Here is a 15,003-nt window from a genome sequence, read left to right as displayed (position 1 = left end):
AAAAGGACACTCAGTCTGAACACTTGTGATGACGTAGTGTGAGTGAAAGGCCCCGTCCACACTACATATTGGAGTCATTTTCGTTACGGACGCAGTGTTCATTCACACTAATCCGACTGAAAACAGCTCCAGAGACGGAACGATCTGGTGCCTCCAGCTCCCACGAATTCATCTGAGTACGAATCTGATCCAGCACCGTGTGGACACCTGAAAACACTGATACTCTGACACGCTGATGTAGGTCTGTGCGCCGCGAAGTAGCTAATTCACCACCAAAACACTAAGAGGCTATAATATCTGTCCATTCATATAAACGTGTGTCTGTGTGTACGACCTGCAGATGTATAATCTCTGAAAAGTTTCACATGAACCAACAACACGACAGAAACACAGAACAGACTCACCATCAGCAGAACACCCCTCTGTCACAGAAAGAACACTCATATTCCACTGAGTCGTGTCCTTTAGTCCGACAGAAAATGAACCACATCAGACACAAGTAAAGAACTGTTTTTTTTGAGACTTAGTTTATGCAAATTATGAAAGTTTCCTTCTTGTAAAACGTAAACAAATATGCTCAAAGTTGTGTGGATAGGGAAGACTTACGGACACAGAAATGAGTCAGTCGTCACTCTGAGCTGCCGTGCTCGTCTTAAAACCCAGAGTTACGCGAAGTAACAACTGAACCTCGTCATCGGTCCACGAAAAGACTGTTTTTACACTTGCCATCTCCCTCGGCTCAAAATCAGCTGCAGCAACTTCAGACTTCCTTGTTTTTACCACTTACATGACGTCGGAACATCGTGACGATTTGACATGAGCGTTTCAGGCGATTTTGCGTTACCGTGTGGACAGGGAAGGCTTTGATTGCGGATACAAAAACGACGTGTCTGGATGCAGATCGTTTCCGATACAGTGATACGGTGATACGCGGGTTAGTTTCAGTGTAAACGGGGTCAAAGTTTCTCTCTCTGGGCCTTAAAACTGTTGACGTCCATGGAGAGAGACGTCATTCTGGATTAGATTTGTAAAAAGCAGTTTGTTTGTCAGAGCACATGGTTTTCAACAGGTGGACTCCAGCATGGGTTGTGTCGCTCTGTTCTCCTGCACAGTCTCTGAAAGCTCCTTGCTGATCTCCGGTTTCTTCGGCGTTTCTTTCACACGAAACACGTCCCAGCTCTGAGGCAGCAGATCTTTGTTGAACATCACACCGGTCACATAAGACACGAGCAGGATGGTGCAGAAGACCACCAGCATGCACACGGACCTGATGGGCGAGTACTGGACGTAGACGCCGTCCTCCAGCACACACCCGGGGAAGTGGAGGACGGGGGGCAGACCCAGCATCGGCTCCCCGCACAGGAGCCTCGAGAGCAGGCCCGAGAAGAAGCCCGCCGCGGCCCCGTAACCGTTGGAGACGCCGATGAAGAGGACGCAGACGAGCTGAGGGACCATGAGGATGTAGGCGATCTCTCCTCCCAGCACCCAGAACGCCATGACCCCGGTGTGGAGGAACGCCAGGGAGGCCCCCGCCAGCCCGAAGACGACCACGGAACCTCTGATCACCCAACGCAACTCCTGCTCCGACGCCTAAAACAACAACAGCATTATTTTATTTACAAAGCCAGGCTGCGGAACCTTCTGGGGTACTTTAGTAATCTCCTTAATCTCAGCTCAGGCAGCTACTGCAGGGTTCCTTCAGGTTTCTTCAAGATAAATTCATGTCTTTTTAGGACCTTTTTAACTAGTCAGGCCGGCGCCACCGAGTGCCTCCGCTCAATTTCATTTCTCTCCAGCGACTCGGTCAGGAATCAGAAAACACTAGATCAGGGGTGTCAAACATACGGCCCGGGAGCCAGATCCGGCCCTCCAAGACCTTTAATCTGGCCCTCGGCTGATTTTCTACTAAAATATTTTAATGATATTTTCTATTAAAATCATGTTAATTTTCTGTGGTGTTTATCACAGCAGCGTCTCCAGCGTCTCTGTACGTGGCCCCTCCCACCAGAGCAGCACAAATGAAGACTTGTCTCTTTCCAAACGCTCTTAAAGGACGATCGTTTTGACTGTTGACCGTGACACCCTCATCAGAAAAATGTCCAACATGAGAAAAGTGGAGCCGAGTGCAGGATTTTACAACAAAAATGGACTTATTCCTGTTTACAGACAAGTTCATGTTAAAACTTTGTGTTGAAATTGTATTTTTCTTCAAGTTTCAGGTTGTTCATAATATTATAATATTTTGTAAAAGAAAGAGTTCATCAATTCAAAAAGATTTCTGTAATAGATTTGTGTTTCTCTGCACAAATATTTGAACTTATTGTTATTTTTGGGGTTTATATGACATGAGTTTTCTGATCCAGACACTTTGGGATCAAAGTCGGTTGGAAACGACCCCTGGACCAAAATGAGTTTGACACTCCTGGTCTAGACGGTTTACAAGAACCCCGGAAGTTGTAGATGACACACCGCCAATCAGCTGTGAGCTGTGAAGTCATAACGTCAAACTGGTGGCGTCTGTCTGTGTCCCTTTTGTGGAACAGAACAACAGTAAACAAAGCGTTGAGATGGACGTAGACGAAGACAGACATTCTGTGTTGGCAACGATTCCCAAGATCCCCGAGGATTTAAAGTCGGAACAAAGAGAATGTTTGGTGAATTTTATCAAGAGGAAAGACGTTATTGTTCTTCTTCCTACAGGATCTGGAGCATTACAAACGTCACGACCAAACAGCAGCGATTGGTTAAATAAAAAAAGTATCCGCCTACTGTCGAACGAATCCTAATGCTGCGAGGTCACACAGTTTCCACGAAGTGAATCCGGCTCATGAATTAGGATACTTTTTAACACCATTTATATAAAAAATGTATTATCTATTTCACGGCCTATTTCGTAGACCTACCGGCAAAAAACACAAACTCCTTGAATTTGTGTTCATTTATTTCTCACACAAATGAATCTGTAGAGACTCTTCCCCAACATGAATTATGTCAAATGAATCATTATCCATTATTTCATTTTGGTTTTGGAGACAAATAAAGAAAACTGTTGTTTTTTCGTTTTCTTATTTTTGATTTTATATTGAAAAACGAATGAACGAACGACACACAGATTCTGTGGACATCTTTAACTGGAGTTTGGGTTCGTTGTTTGTGCCTGGTGTCAGCACATGTTCTATTTTTGGATATTTCTTTTGCAGTTTTTAATCACACGACGTTCTCGCTCTCCACAAATCCGTCATGTGAGGGCTCGTTTTATTTCATGACATTTAATTTGTAATAGTCATAATGATGTTTGAGAAATCTTTAACTTTCAATCTGCCTAAACAAAACTGAATAACAGAAATCTGCAATTGTCATTTATGATGTAGGACGAGTTGAATGTCGATACAGTATTTGTAATTCTGTTTTGGTTAGTCAAAACTGAATAGCAGATCTCTAACTGTGGTTTATTCTTGTCAAAATGACATTACAGATCTCTCAAACAGTTCCCTCTATTCAAAATGAAATCACGTCAAGCCGGAAAGACGTCAATATTTACAAAGTTCATTCCGGAGAGTCAAACTTAGCCTTTAAAAGTTCCCTGTAAAGTTCTATTTGCTTTCTCTTACCTTGGTCCTCAGAATCTTCTTGTAGATGTTTGAGGAGAAGATGGACGCGGACGATAAGAGGGCGGAGTCCGTGGATGACATCACGGCGGCGGCCACGGCTCCGATGCCCACCACGGAGATGTAGGGCGGGGTCAGGTGGTGCAGCGCCAGGGGCAGGATCAGGCCCGTCTGCCCGCGCTCGTGTGGGGGAGGGGCCCCGTACGACGTCTGGTTCCAATCTGACGCAAACACAGTCGGGTTAAAGTACGAGAACAACACCTTCAGGACGCAGTGTGTGTTCAACGTCTCATATTACACTCATTTATGACGCCTGTAATGTTAAACCTGGAGTTGGGTTGTAGAAATAGAACAGAATAGAATAAAATAGAACAGAACAGAATAGAATAGAATAGAATAGAATAGAATAGAATAGAATAGAAAGCCTTTATTGTCATTACACAATAGTACAATGAAATTCAGAGCTGCTCCGTCATGTGCAAGAATTAATTAATTAATAAATAAACAAATTAGCAGTTCTCATTAAGTCTGGGAACAGCTTTGGGGAAGAAGTTGTCCCTGAGTCTGTTGGTCGCCTGCCAGAAGGCAACAGGTTGCACAGCACGGCACGGTGGCTGAGTGGTTAGCACTCATGCCTCACAGCAAGAAGGTTCTGGGTTCTGGGTTTGATCCCCAGGTCGCTCGGGCTTTTCTCTGTGGAGTTTGCATGTTTCTCCCCGTGTCTGGATGGGTTTCCTCCGGGTGCTCCGGTTTCCCCCATCAACCCAAAACATGCTCCCGGTCTCCAAGAACAACTGATAGTCAAGGTCAGTTAAATACAATCAACCAATGAACCTGCTCAGGGACGACAGGTGGAAATACACGCATCAAGAATCTCGGACTTCCGGTCATTGCGCAATCCACACTGGGAAGGATTTTCCGAAAAAGTGAGCATCAAACCTCCATGTTTGTTTTCCCAGTGGGATGTGTCTATTGTCAAAGTCGATCTTTTCAAGTCTTTTGAACCATTATCACTTTTGTTTCTGGTTCTGATATTGTCATATTTTAGTTTTGGGATTCGGACGTCGTAATTGTGTGGTTGCTGGATCCTAACAGCGGAAAACGGCTCGAGAAATTGGTTTGCGAACTCCATAGATGCAAAAGTGAATCAGATGTGTGTGACTGCAAACCTCTGTTTAAACTGTTTCTCTTCCCATCAGAATTGAAAAATAGTGAAAGGCGAAGGCGATGGGCAGGATTGATCCACAGGAAGGACGAAAAAGGTCATCTTTGTCTGCCTAAATCATCCCGAGTTTGCAGCGAACATTTTGTATGTGGAGCACCAACAAAGCAAAACCCCGATCCCTCACTCAGTCTTGGTTACGAATTTAAAAAGTCAACGCCAAAACGAGAGGCACCAGCTGTTTGTCAAGAAACACCTTCCACTGCAAAGAGACCAAGACTTAATGTTGCTGTGAAACTACAAGAACAAGAAAGTGCAGCTCAGCCTGTTTGTCTTCTGCTCCTCTCGCTTAACAAACAGGATCCCGCTTTGATGGAGCTGCTGCAAACTCAGGATGATTTAGGCAGCCCCCGGGCCGTATGTTTGACACCCCTGGCTTATAGCAAGAAGAGCCAAACAAATGTTGTGTAAGGATCATGTAGTTGTCAGGTAAGACCATTGCACTGATGTATGTCGAAATAGCGATTCTAAAAAGTGTCAGGAAACCGGCACGTTTAAAATACAGAGCGGTGGTAATGAACAGACACCCCCTGTAAATCGCACACAATCACCTGAAACGCTCTGACTGGAGAAGGTTTTGTGAGCTGTGGTACCTGTAGAAGCAGCCACGGCCCCGACGAGCACCGGGGGGATCCCAAACGTGGGGATGAGGACGGCGGCGGCGTAACAGCGCAGTTTGGCCGTGCTGGAGGACGAGGCCGACAGCGTCCTCTGGTGGAAGTCCTGAAAACCCAGGTCCCCCACACTCTGCAAACACACAGGACACAGCAGAAGAAACATCAGGGCTGAGGCGAGTGGATGTCTCATATGTCTTTGTCTTTCATGAATGTTTGAGGATTTTAGTACTTTAAGGTCAATAACCCAAATGATAAACACTGCAAATATCTGCCCGATATATCAGCCAACCGATACATGGGTTTATCTCAGTGGGGGAAGAAGTACTCAATTTTGGTACTTAAGTAAAAGTACAAACACGTGTATCATTCGTTCATTCGTTTTTTCAAAATAAAACCAAAAATAAGAAAACAAAAAAACAACTAACGGCCGTTTACGTAACTTAAACTGTGTTGCCAGACATTTGCACCACATACGGACCAAACCAGGACTAAAACAGGACTAAACCAGGTCAAAACCAGGACTAAACCAGGACTGAGTGTTGGGATAGGCCCGGACCTGTGTCCACGTTCACTGTCGGGTGATCAGGACTGAAACCAGGACCAGACCGAGACTGAGACCAGTTTAGTCCTGGTTCAGTCCCGCTTCAGTCTGGCATCGCAGTTTCACGTATGTTATCTGTTTTTTTCCAGTCACTCCAGTGACACAGAAACCATCCTGTCGGGATTCAGAAAGACCCGAATAATTCTGACTGGAACTGATGCTGAGTCTGACGACAGCGACACAGAAGAGTTTGCGTCGCTCTGTTTACCTCCGGAGGTCGAGGACGAGTTGTTCAGAAGTGACACGGAGGATGAAGAATCGAATGGATTTAGTGATTTGGAGTGAGATGGAGAGTTTGGTTAAACTTGTTCTGTTCTGTTGTTTATGTTATAGTTTATCTGAAGAACTGGGAAATATGTGACATTAACAGTCTGTTCTTCTCTCTTCTATTGTTTTTACTACAACTTCACTTTACATGGTATATGTCTGTTCCTGGTCTCTAATTTTTTAAATAAATTTCCCCCAAAAAGTGCGACTTAAATATGTTTTTTTCTTCTTCATTACCCATTTTTTGGCTGGTGGGACTTATACTCCGGAGCGACTTATGGTCTGGAAAATACGGTAACTATTTTAACTTTCCCAATCCCAATTCACTTTATTTCTGTCGCACATTTCAGAAACAAACAGTTTCCAAAGTGCTGCACAAATACATCATAATAACAACAATAATAAAATGATAAAATAAACTACTAAAATAATACTAGTCTCAAAATAATAAGACCAGTAAAGTAAAATAAGAACAAAATCATAGAATAGAAATAAATAAACCAATAAATAAATTAAATCAATAAAACCAATAAAAACACATAAAAATACATTTAAAAAAACACACAACTGGCAGTGTTAAAAGCCAGAGAATAAAAGTGGGTCTTAAGACGATACTTAAAACTCTCCAGTTTGTTACGATCCATCACAAGTCTGTCTCTCGTCCTCACTTATTTTAAGCTTGTTATTTTAAGCTCGTAAAGAGTTGAAACCACAGCCACGCCCATCCTAAACCACTGTCAGTCCAGGACAGGGTGATACAGGGACACTGGGCGAGGCTTTCTCTGCCCACGGGACGGGGACGGCGGCAGCAGCGGGCACATACCAGCACATACCAGCACATACCAGCACACATACCACACGTACCACACGCACCACACGCACATACCAACAAGAGGAAGACGTCGAGCCACCTCCAGATCGTGGCCGCGCTCACACTGCCCACCCACGGAGCCTGGAACGTGTGGTTAAAGGAGGAGGTGGTGATGTCCACAGAGGAGGGGCTCATGAGGAGGAAGGGCACGCACAGCCACTGCACAACAGACACACGAGTTACTCCAAAGACAATGTTTAGACGAGAGTAAAAGGAAAAGTATGTAAGATAAACATGTTCAAATCTAATCTAACTTTTACTGATAACAATTGTATTTCTGAATACGGTGACCAGCATTTCAAAATAAAAAACTGGGACACTCTCGGTTTTCGGCTGGTTGGTATAAGGCACAGTCAAAACCCTTCAATTTCCTAAAAAATCAACAGTGCGCCTTATAATCCGGGGCACCTTATGTATTAATTCTGGTTGTGCTTACTGACCTCAAACCGATTTTATGGTAGGGATGTAACAATAACCAAAATATTGTGATACTGTATCGTCAAAGTTCTCACAATAGTGTCTTTGTTTAAATGAAGAGTTGTGGTGCAGCAATAAATTAAAAAAAGACAGAGAACTACATAGACCATGATCCTTTGCTCCATTTCAGTGCAGACGACAAGAAGAAATAACAGTTCTAACACTTTTAAGTCTTAGTTCTTTGGATTAAGTCTTGTCAAGGTGTTTTAAGAGGAAAAAGTTGCATATTATTTTGTTAACCTCCACAAAATATCGCAATAAATCTCATATCGTGAGATGTATATCGTGAAAACATCGAGAGATTTGGATTTTGTTACATCTCTAATCATGGGCCTCCCCACCATATCGTGAGTTTTCCCACGATATCGCGATAAATATCGTACCGTGAGGTTCAAACCGTGACGATATCGTATCGTGAGACTTGGATATCGTCACACCCCTAGTACACGGCGCTCAAAAATCTGCCAAAATGTTTTAGTACGACTTTGGTAAGCTACGAAGCCGCACCGCTTGATGGATTGTCAGAGCATTTTGGCGACCGTAGTCAGGAACATCGCAGAGTCTGACAGAAGCTGAATCGCATCAACGCACAAGGAGCGAGATGCTTTTTTCAGTGCTTATAGTTTATGTAAATGAGTCATGCGGTTTTAAGTTTTGTTTCTGTTAAACATAAACAAATGTGTCAAAGCTGCATTAAACACATTATGACTCCATGTATATCTGAGTCGTCCTCGTAGGAAATAAAAAACAAACTTAAATGATCCACCCACATTCACATTCATCATCCACATTCACCAAGACAGAGAGACAACGAATTACACCTCGATCTGCAGATGCATCGAGGACGCCTGGACTAAAGGATCAGTCTCAAGTGTCGTCTGTTTCGCTTAATGCTCCTTATAATCCAGTGCAATTTATGTATGAAAATAGTCAAGGGAATTCAACATTACTGATATTGCGCCTTATAATCCAAAAAATATGGTAATAAAATTGTGAAACAAGTGTGTAAATAAGGAGAATTGTTCTGCACTCAGCCCATTACGACGCACGATGAACATGTGAGTCAGTACAGTCACATTTTCTTCGTGTTTTGGTCATTTTTAAGCAGATTTTCTATACTTTAAATCTACAAATATCAATTTATGCCTCTCTTTACTGTTGGCAAGTTTGAAATTGGTCCAAAATAGGGACACCTGGGACATTTCTTAGATATAAAACAGGGGACACAGGCTCAAAACTGGGACTGTCCAGGGTAAACTGGGACGTCTGGTCACTCTATGCAAAACTCCCCTCTGATCTTAAATAAAAAGCTTGAATAAACTCATCATGGTGAATAATTAGGATGCTCAGAATGCATAAGGGAAGTGACGAATGACTTTGGACCACTGCAAAGAGTTAAAAAAAAAAAAAAAAAGTCCTGTTGTTCATGTTTTGTAAGACTGGTAAATCTGGTACAAACTGACACCTTAAATAGTTCAGGGAGTTTTCAGAACACGAGAACATCACTGCGGACGGGTTCAGGGTTGAGTGAGGTCTGAAAGCGCCTCGTGTCCTTACAGAAGTGATGAAGATGAGCACGAGCTGGATGATGTCGGTGTAGGCCACAGAGTAGAGTCCTCCCAGCAGAGTGTAGGTGATGGCCACGGCGGCGGAGATCCAGATGCTCACGGTGTAGGACAGGTCCAGGATCACGCTCATGGTCACGCCTGGAACACACCCGGAACAGTTCAGGAGGTTCTAACTCCCTGCAGGCAAACAAACACGGAACAGCTCCAACTTGTAATTCAGAGCACACGTGGTGACTGGAGCTCTGGGACATACATGATTTTTGTACCTGTTTTTTTTAGGAACATTGATGAATTGCCCAAATGATTATAACCTCTAACTTTCTCTAACCTCTCTAACCTCAATAACAAACATTCAAACAGCATCCGTTTGGTGAATATTAAAACTTTCCAGAACCTTAAGAATAACATAATTTAGAACTGTGTTTTTTGGACGCTGCGCACTTAAAATCCTTTACGGAATTTCCTCTGCAGGGCGTCTGGGCGTCTCCCTTAGAGATAGAGTGAGGAGCTCAGTCACACGGGAGGAGCTCGGAGTAGAGCTGCTGCTCCTTCATGTCGAGAGGAGCCAGTTGAGGCTCAGGCATCTGTTCTGATGCGTCTCCCTCAGGAGGTGTTCATGTCCCACCGGGAGGAGGCCCCGAGGAAGAGCCAGGACACACCTGGAGGGACTATGTCTCTGGACTGGCCTGGGAACACCTCAGGATCCCCCCGGAGGAGCTGGAGGAAGTGTGCATGGAAAGGGAAGTCTGGGAGTCTGTGCTTAGACTGATGCCTCTGTGACCCAGCCCCAGATAAAGGGGAAGAAAATGGATGGATGGAGAAAATCCTTTAATTTTCTCAAAAATCGACAGTGTGTTTTATGTATTAATTCTGGTTGTGTTTACAGACCTCGACCTGATTTTATGTGGTACACGGGGCTCAAAACTCTGTCACACACTCTGCCCTGGTCACACACTCTGCCCCGGTCACACACTCTGCCCCGGTCACACACTCTGCCCCGGTCACACACTCTGCCCCGGTCACACACTGCCCCGGCCCCGGTCACACACGGTCCTGCCCGGTCACACACTCCGCCCCGGTCACACACTCTGCCCCGGTCACACACACACACTCCGGCCCCGGTCACACAGGTCACACACTCTGCCCCGGTCACACACTCTGCCCCGGTCACACACTCTGCCCCGGTCACACACTCTGTCCCGGTCACACACTCTGCCCCGGTCACACACTCTGCCCCGGTCACACACTCTGCCCCGGTCACACACTCTGCCCCGGTCACACACTCCGCCCCGGTCACACACTCCGTCCCGGTCACACACTCCGCCCCGGTCACACACTCCGCCCCGGTCACACACTCCGCCCCGGTCACACGCTCTTATCTCCGCTCTTCTCCGTTCTTCACCCAGACTGATGAGTGTGGACGTGACCCAGATGACCTCGGAGAGCAGGGGCCCCAGCGACAGGAGCCCGCTCAGGACGGGGCCGTATCTGCTGTGGAAAGGGTCCATCATGGTCACGTACTTCCTGTCCCTCATGGGCTCGGCGAAGAACAGGCCCCCTGCACACAGCACAGGAGGTCAGAGGTCAAGAGGATCCACCACCAGAACCGTTCAGATCTGCGTCCTCCTGCGACGCCACGACGAACAAAACACACGGTTACACAAACGTCACTCATATTGTCAAACACGTAGAAGATTCTGGAAACATAAACCTTTTTCACAACAGCCGGAAGTGCCACATAACTCTCCGTTAATGGCTTTTCTGTGGCAAAATTAGGGGTGTGAAATGAACTGCGATTAATTAACTACAGTCATATTTAGCATGTTTATGTTTTTTTATCGCGTTAATCTCATTTTTAATCTCTAACTTTACTGTTTTTGTGCGAGTTGCCTTATTATAAAATCAGTTTTTATGTGTTGGTGGGACAACAACACGTCGCTCCCGCAAAGAAGTGTAATTTTCATTCCCGTTCCCGCCGCATCTGCGATAAACCTGCACACGTCTGATCTGAAAACATCACGACACAAACACAGAACAGACTCACCATCAGCAGAACATCCCTCTGTCACAGAAAGAACACTCAGATTCCACTGAAACTGAACCACATCAGCAGCACAAGAGCGTTTTTTTTTTTCTCTTTTTTTCTTTCTTTATTTATGCAAATGAGTCATGTGGTTTTAAGTTTTGTTTCTGTGAGATTTGCACAAAGCTGCATTAAACACATTATAATGTCAAACAGCTGATGTGGCTCTAGAGTCGTTATGTTTATATGTTGTAAAGTTGAATTTATTTATGCAGATTAGTAACAGTAATAATAATAATGATACTTATTATATAAAAACGTTAATGATTAATCAAAAATCGTTACTTCTCCTGACTATCGATTAATAAAATTTCATCAAATGCCCATCCCTAATGTGGACGTTCACTTTCTTAAGCTCAAACATGGAGAAGTGGAAAGGAATTGTCCAAAATGTGTGCAAGATTAGACCACGTCCACAAATTTAGCTGCTTAAAATGTTTTTATTAATGCCAAAATAAAATATCCAGCACAAATGATGTATGAGGACCTGGTCAAGCAGAAGTAAACAACAAGGCCAAAAACAAGTTAATTCATCTGATATAAAAATGTATTGAACAGATACATATGTACTCTAGTTTATCAAACTGTTGACCTGTTTTCTGTACCATTTTTGGTTCTAAAGTTCCATATGTTTTAAACAGACCATGTATGAAACATGGAACAAAAATTATTTCCCAAATTTCAAAGACCCAAAAATCATGTAAATAAATGTTTGTATTTCATCATATCTTGTGTTATTCCATCTTTGAACTGTTGATGAAGGGACATGATTTTTCAAAAAAAAAAATTTTTTAAATGATAAAAATGTTCTTGGAAGGACTGACATATTTTATAGAAATAGTTTCCTTTCATTTTGAAGTAATATTAAAGTTTTCAGAAGAAAAAAACTGACAAATGATGTAAAATCCTGCACCTTCTACTTGTTTGTACAATTTTCCCTCCGTTACCTCCGTGTTTCTTTCTTAAAAAAATCTCATGAGTCAAAAAGAGGTTTTTCAACCTAATCTTGTACCATATGGTAGAAAACTATATGAAGCAAATATTCAAACCAGTTTGTTAAGGATATGGAAGTGAGAACCAAGAGTTATCACTGTTTGGATTTATTGACCAAAAAGTGCTGCATATTTCATTCCCTCCGTTACCAACATGAGTTTTTTAATTTTTTGTCTTGAACTTGAAAGAATCTCACAGGTTTAACTTGACCCTGTTGGAGTGTAACTCTTTCCTACATTCTGATACTTTACTTATTTCAATAGTTCCTCTAGTTTCTGAATAAGAGACATTTGAATGTCAAAAATCTGCCCCTGTTTCCCTCCGTTACCACTTGACTGGACTCAGCTACAGTGATGAAGATGATGTGAGTTCTTACCCAGGATGAAGGCGACTGTCGCGGCCAAAGGCATCACAGCCCAGACCAGACCCTGCCCCGGGTCGTACACCGACTCTGCAGTGCCCACGAGGAACGTCCCTCCAACCCACGTGGCTAAACACACACACACACACACACACACACACACACACACACACACACACAACACAACACACACACAACACACACACAGACACACACACACACACACACACACACACACACACACACACACACAACACACACAAACACACACACACACACACACACACACACACACACACACACACACACACACACACACACACACACACACACACACACACACACACAAACACACACACACACACACAACACACACACACACACACACACACACACAACACACACACACACACACACACACACACACACACACACACACACACACACACACACAAACACACACACACACACACACACACACACACACACAACACACACACAGACACACACACACACACACACAACACACACACACACACACACACACACACACACACACACACAAACACACAAACACAGACACACACACACACACACACACACACACACAACACACAAACACACACACACACACAACACACACAGACACACACAACACACACACACACAGACACAACACACACACACACACACACACACACACAAACACACACAGACACAAACACACACAGACACACACAGACACAAACACACACAGACACAAACACACACAGACACAAACACACACAGACACACAAACACACACAGACACAAAACAAACAAACACACACAAACACACACAGAACCATACACACAAACACACAAACACCACACACACAAACATAAACGCACAAACACACACACAAACACACACAGACACAAACACACACAGACACACACACACAAAGAAACACAAAAGAACACAGACACAAACACACACAGAGACACACACACAGACACAGACACACACAGACACACACACAGACACACACAGACACAGAAACAAACACACAAACACGAACACACAAAACACACAAACACACACAGAACCATACACACAAACACCACACACACAAACATAAACGCACAAACACACATGCACAAACACGAACGCACAAAAACACACACACACAAACACACACGCAAACGCACAAACACAAATGCACACACAGACACACAAACAAATACAAACACACAAACACAGACACACATGCACACACACGCACACACCCCGACACATACACACACACAGAGACACGCAGAGATACACACACAAATAAACACACACAAATGCACAAACAAATGCACACAGACACACACACACAGACAGACACACACACACAGCACACACAGACACACACACACACACACACACACAGACACATAAACATTATGTTTGCACATAAACTTGTTGTGTGTTTGTCGGTGACTCACCCTGAAACATTTTTGTCTCTGACAGTTTAGATTCATTTTACAAAACACAAATAAAAAATGTACAACTTTTCTCCTGTTTGGAAATCGTAACTTAACTTATAATTATCATTTGATGTTTTTTGCCTGAAGGATGGAACAGTCTGTGTCATTTTGTTTGTCTGTTCGTTTTGTTCTTATGTGTTATACTTTATTATTATTTATTTATTTTTACTCAATTCAAATAAAAAGTCCAGACTCACCGGTGGTGGTGAAGACGCCCACCAGCAGACTGATCTTGCGGTCTCCCAGCAGAGCCATGTCACTGTGCTGGGCCTGGCTCCGGCTCTGGTCCCGCCTGGACTTGACCGAGGCCCAGACCCCGATGGCCAGAACCAGGACGTAGAAGAGCAGAGTGACGACGAGTCCCGGGACGTTCAGAGCCATGAGGACACGAAGAACAACGGCGAGCGCACAGCCTGACCTGGCCTCACCCTCCCCCTGAGAGACGGAGGCGCGAGAGGAAAAGACAGACCTGCAGAGCGACTTTATATAAGGTGAGGGGGCGGGGCTTGGCTCAGGTGTGACTCGCTATAGGGTATTTTGGAGCAGGTGAACTCAGGCTACTGTGTCAGCGTGTACTAAAGAAGAAATAACACCAAGTACACGTCACACTAAGTACACGCTGCACGTTACTTTCAATTACTTCTACTCTAGCTTCTGGTTCTGAGTGGGAAAAGAGGTGAGGACCACAAAAGTGTTTTCTGCAGGTTTTCTGAGGCTCATGTCAAACACGCCGATCAACACTTCAGGCAACAACTCGTAACTCGTAAAAGTGTAGAGAAGTGTTAAAACTTAACTTCAGTAACAACAGATTAGGGTTCCA

The 15,003-nt window shown here is 44.0% G+C and overlaps 1 protein-coding gene across 1 annotated transcript; it reads right to left on the bottom strand.

Moving 5' to 3' along the window:
- Positions 1 to 380: 380 nt before the first annotated feature.
- Positions 381 to 14,679, bottom strand: LOC110166986 (high-affinity choline transporter 1-like). The gene is made up of 8 exons (XM_055162745.1): positions 14,381 to 14,679; positions 12,684 to 12,797; positions 10,634 to 10,789; positions 9,221 to 9,369; positions 7,202 to 7,345; positions 5,424 to 5,577; positions 3,612 to 3,829; positions 381 to 1,590 (listed from the first exon to the last, which is right to left on the bottom strand). The coding sequence occupies exons 1-8, from the start codon at positions 14,562 to 14,564 to the stop codon at positions 1,063 to 1,065; spliced, it is 1,647 nt and encodes a 548-aa protein (XP_055018720.1). The 5' UTR covers positions 14,565 to 14,679; the 3' UTR covers positions 381 to 1,062.
- Between the last annotated feature and the right edge of the window lie 324 nt (positions 14,680 to 15,003).

The sequence above is a fragment of the Boleophthalmus pectinirostris genome, unplaced genomic scaffold (assembly GCF_026225935.1).
Source record: "Boleophthalmus pectinirostris isolate CB_2022bp ecotype Guang Dong unplaced genomic scaffold, ASM2622593v1 HiC_scaffold_5, whole genome shotgun sequence".
NCBI lineage: Eukaryota > Metazoa > Chordata > Actinopteri > Gobiiformes > Gobiidae > Boleophthalmus > Boleophthalmus pectinirostris.
The sequence above is the reverse complement of the archived record's forward strand: the minus strand, read 5'-3'. Positions and strand labels throughout refer to the sequence as shown.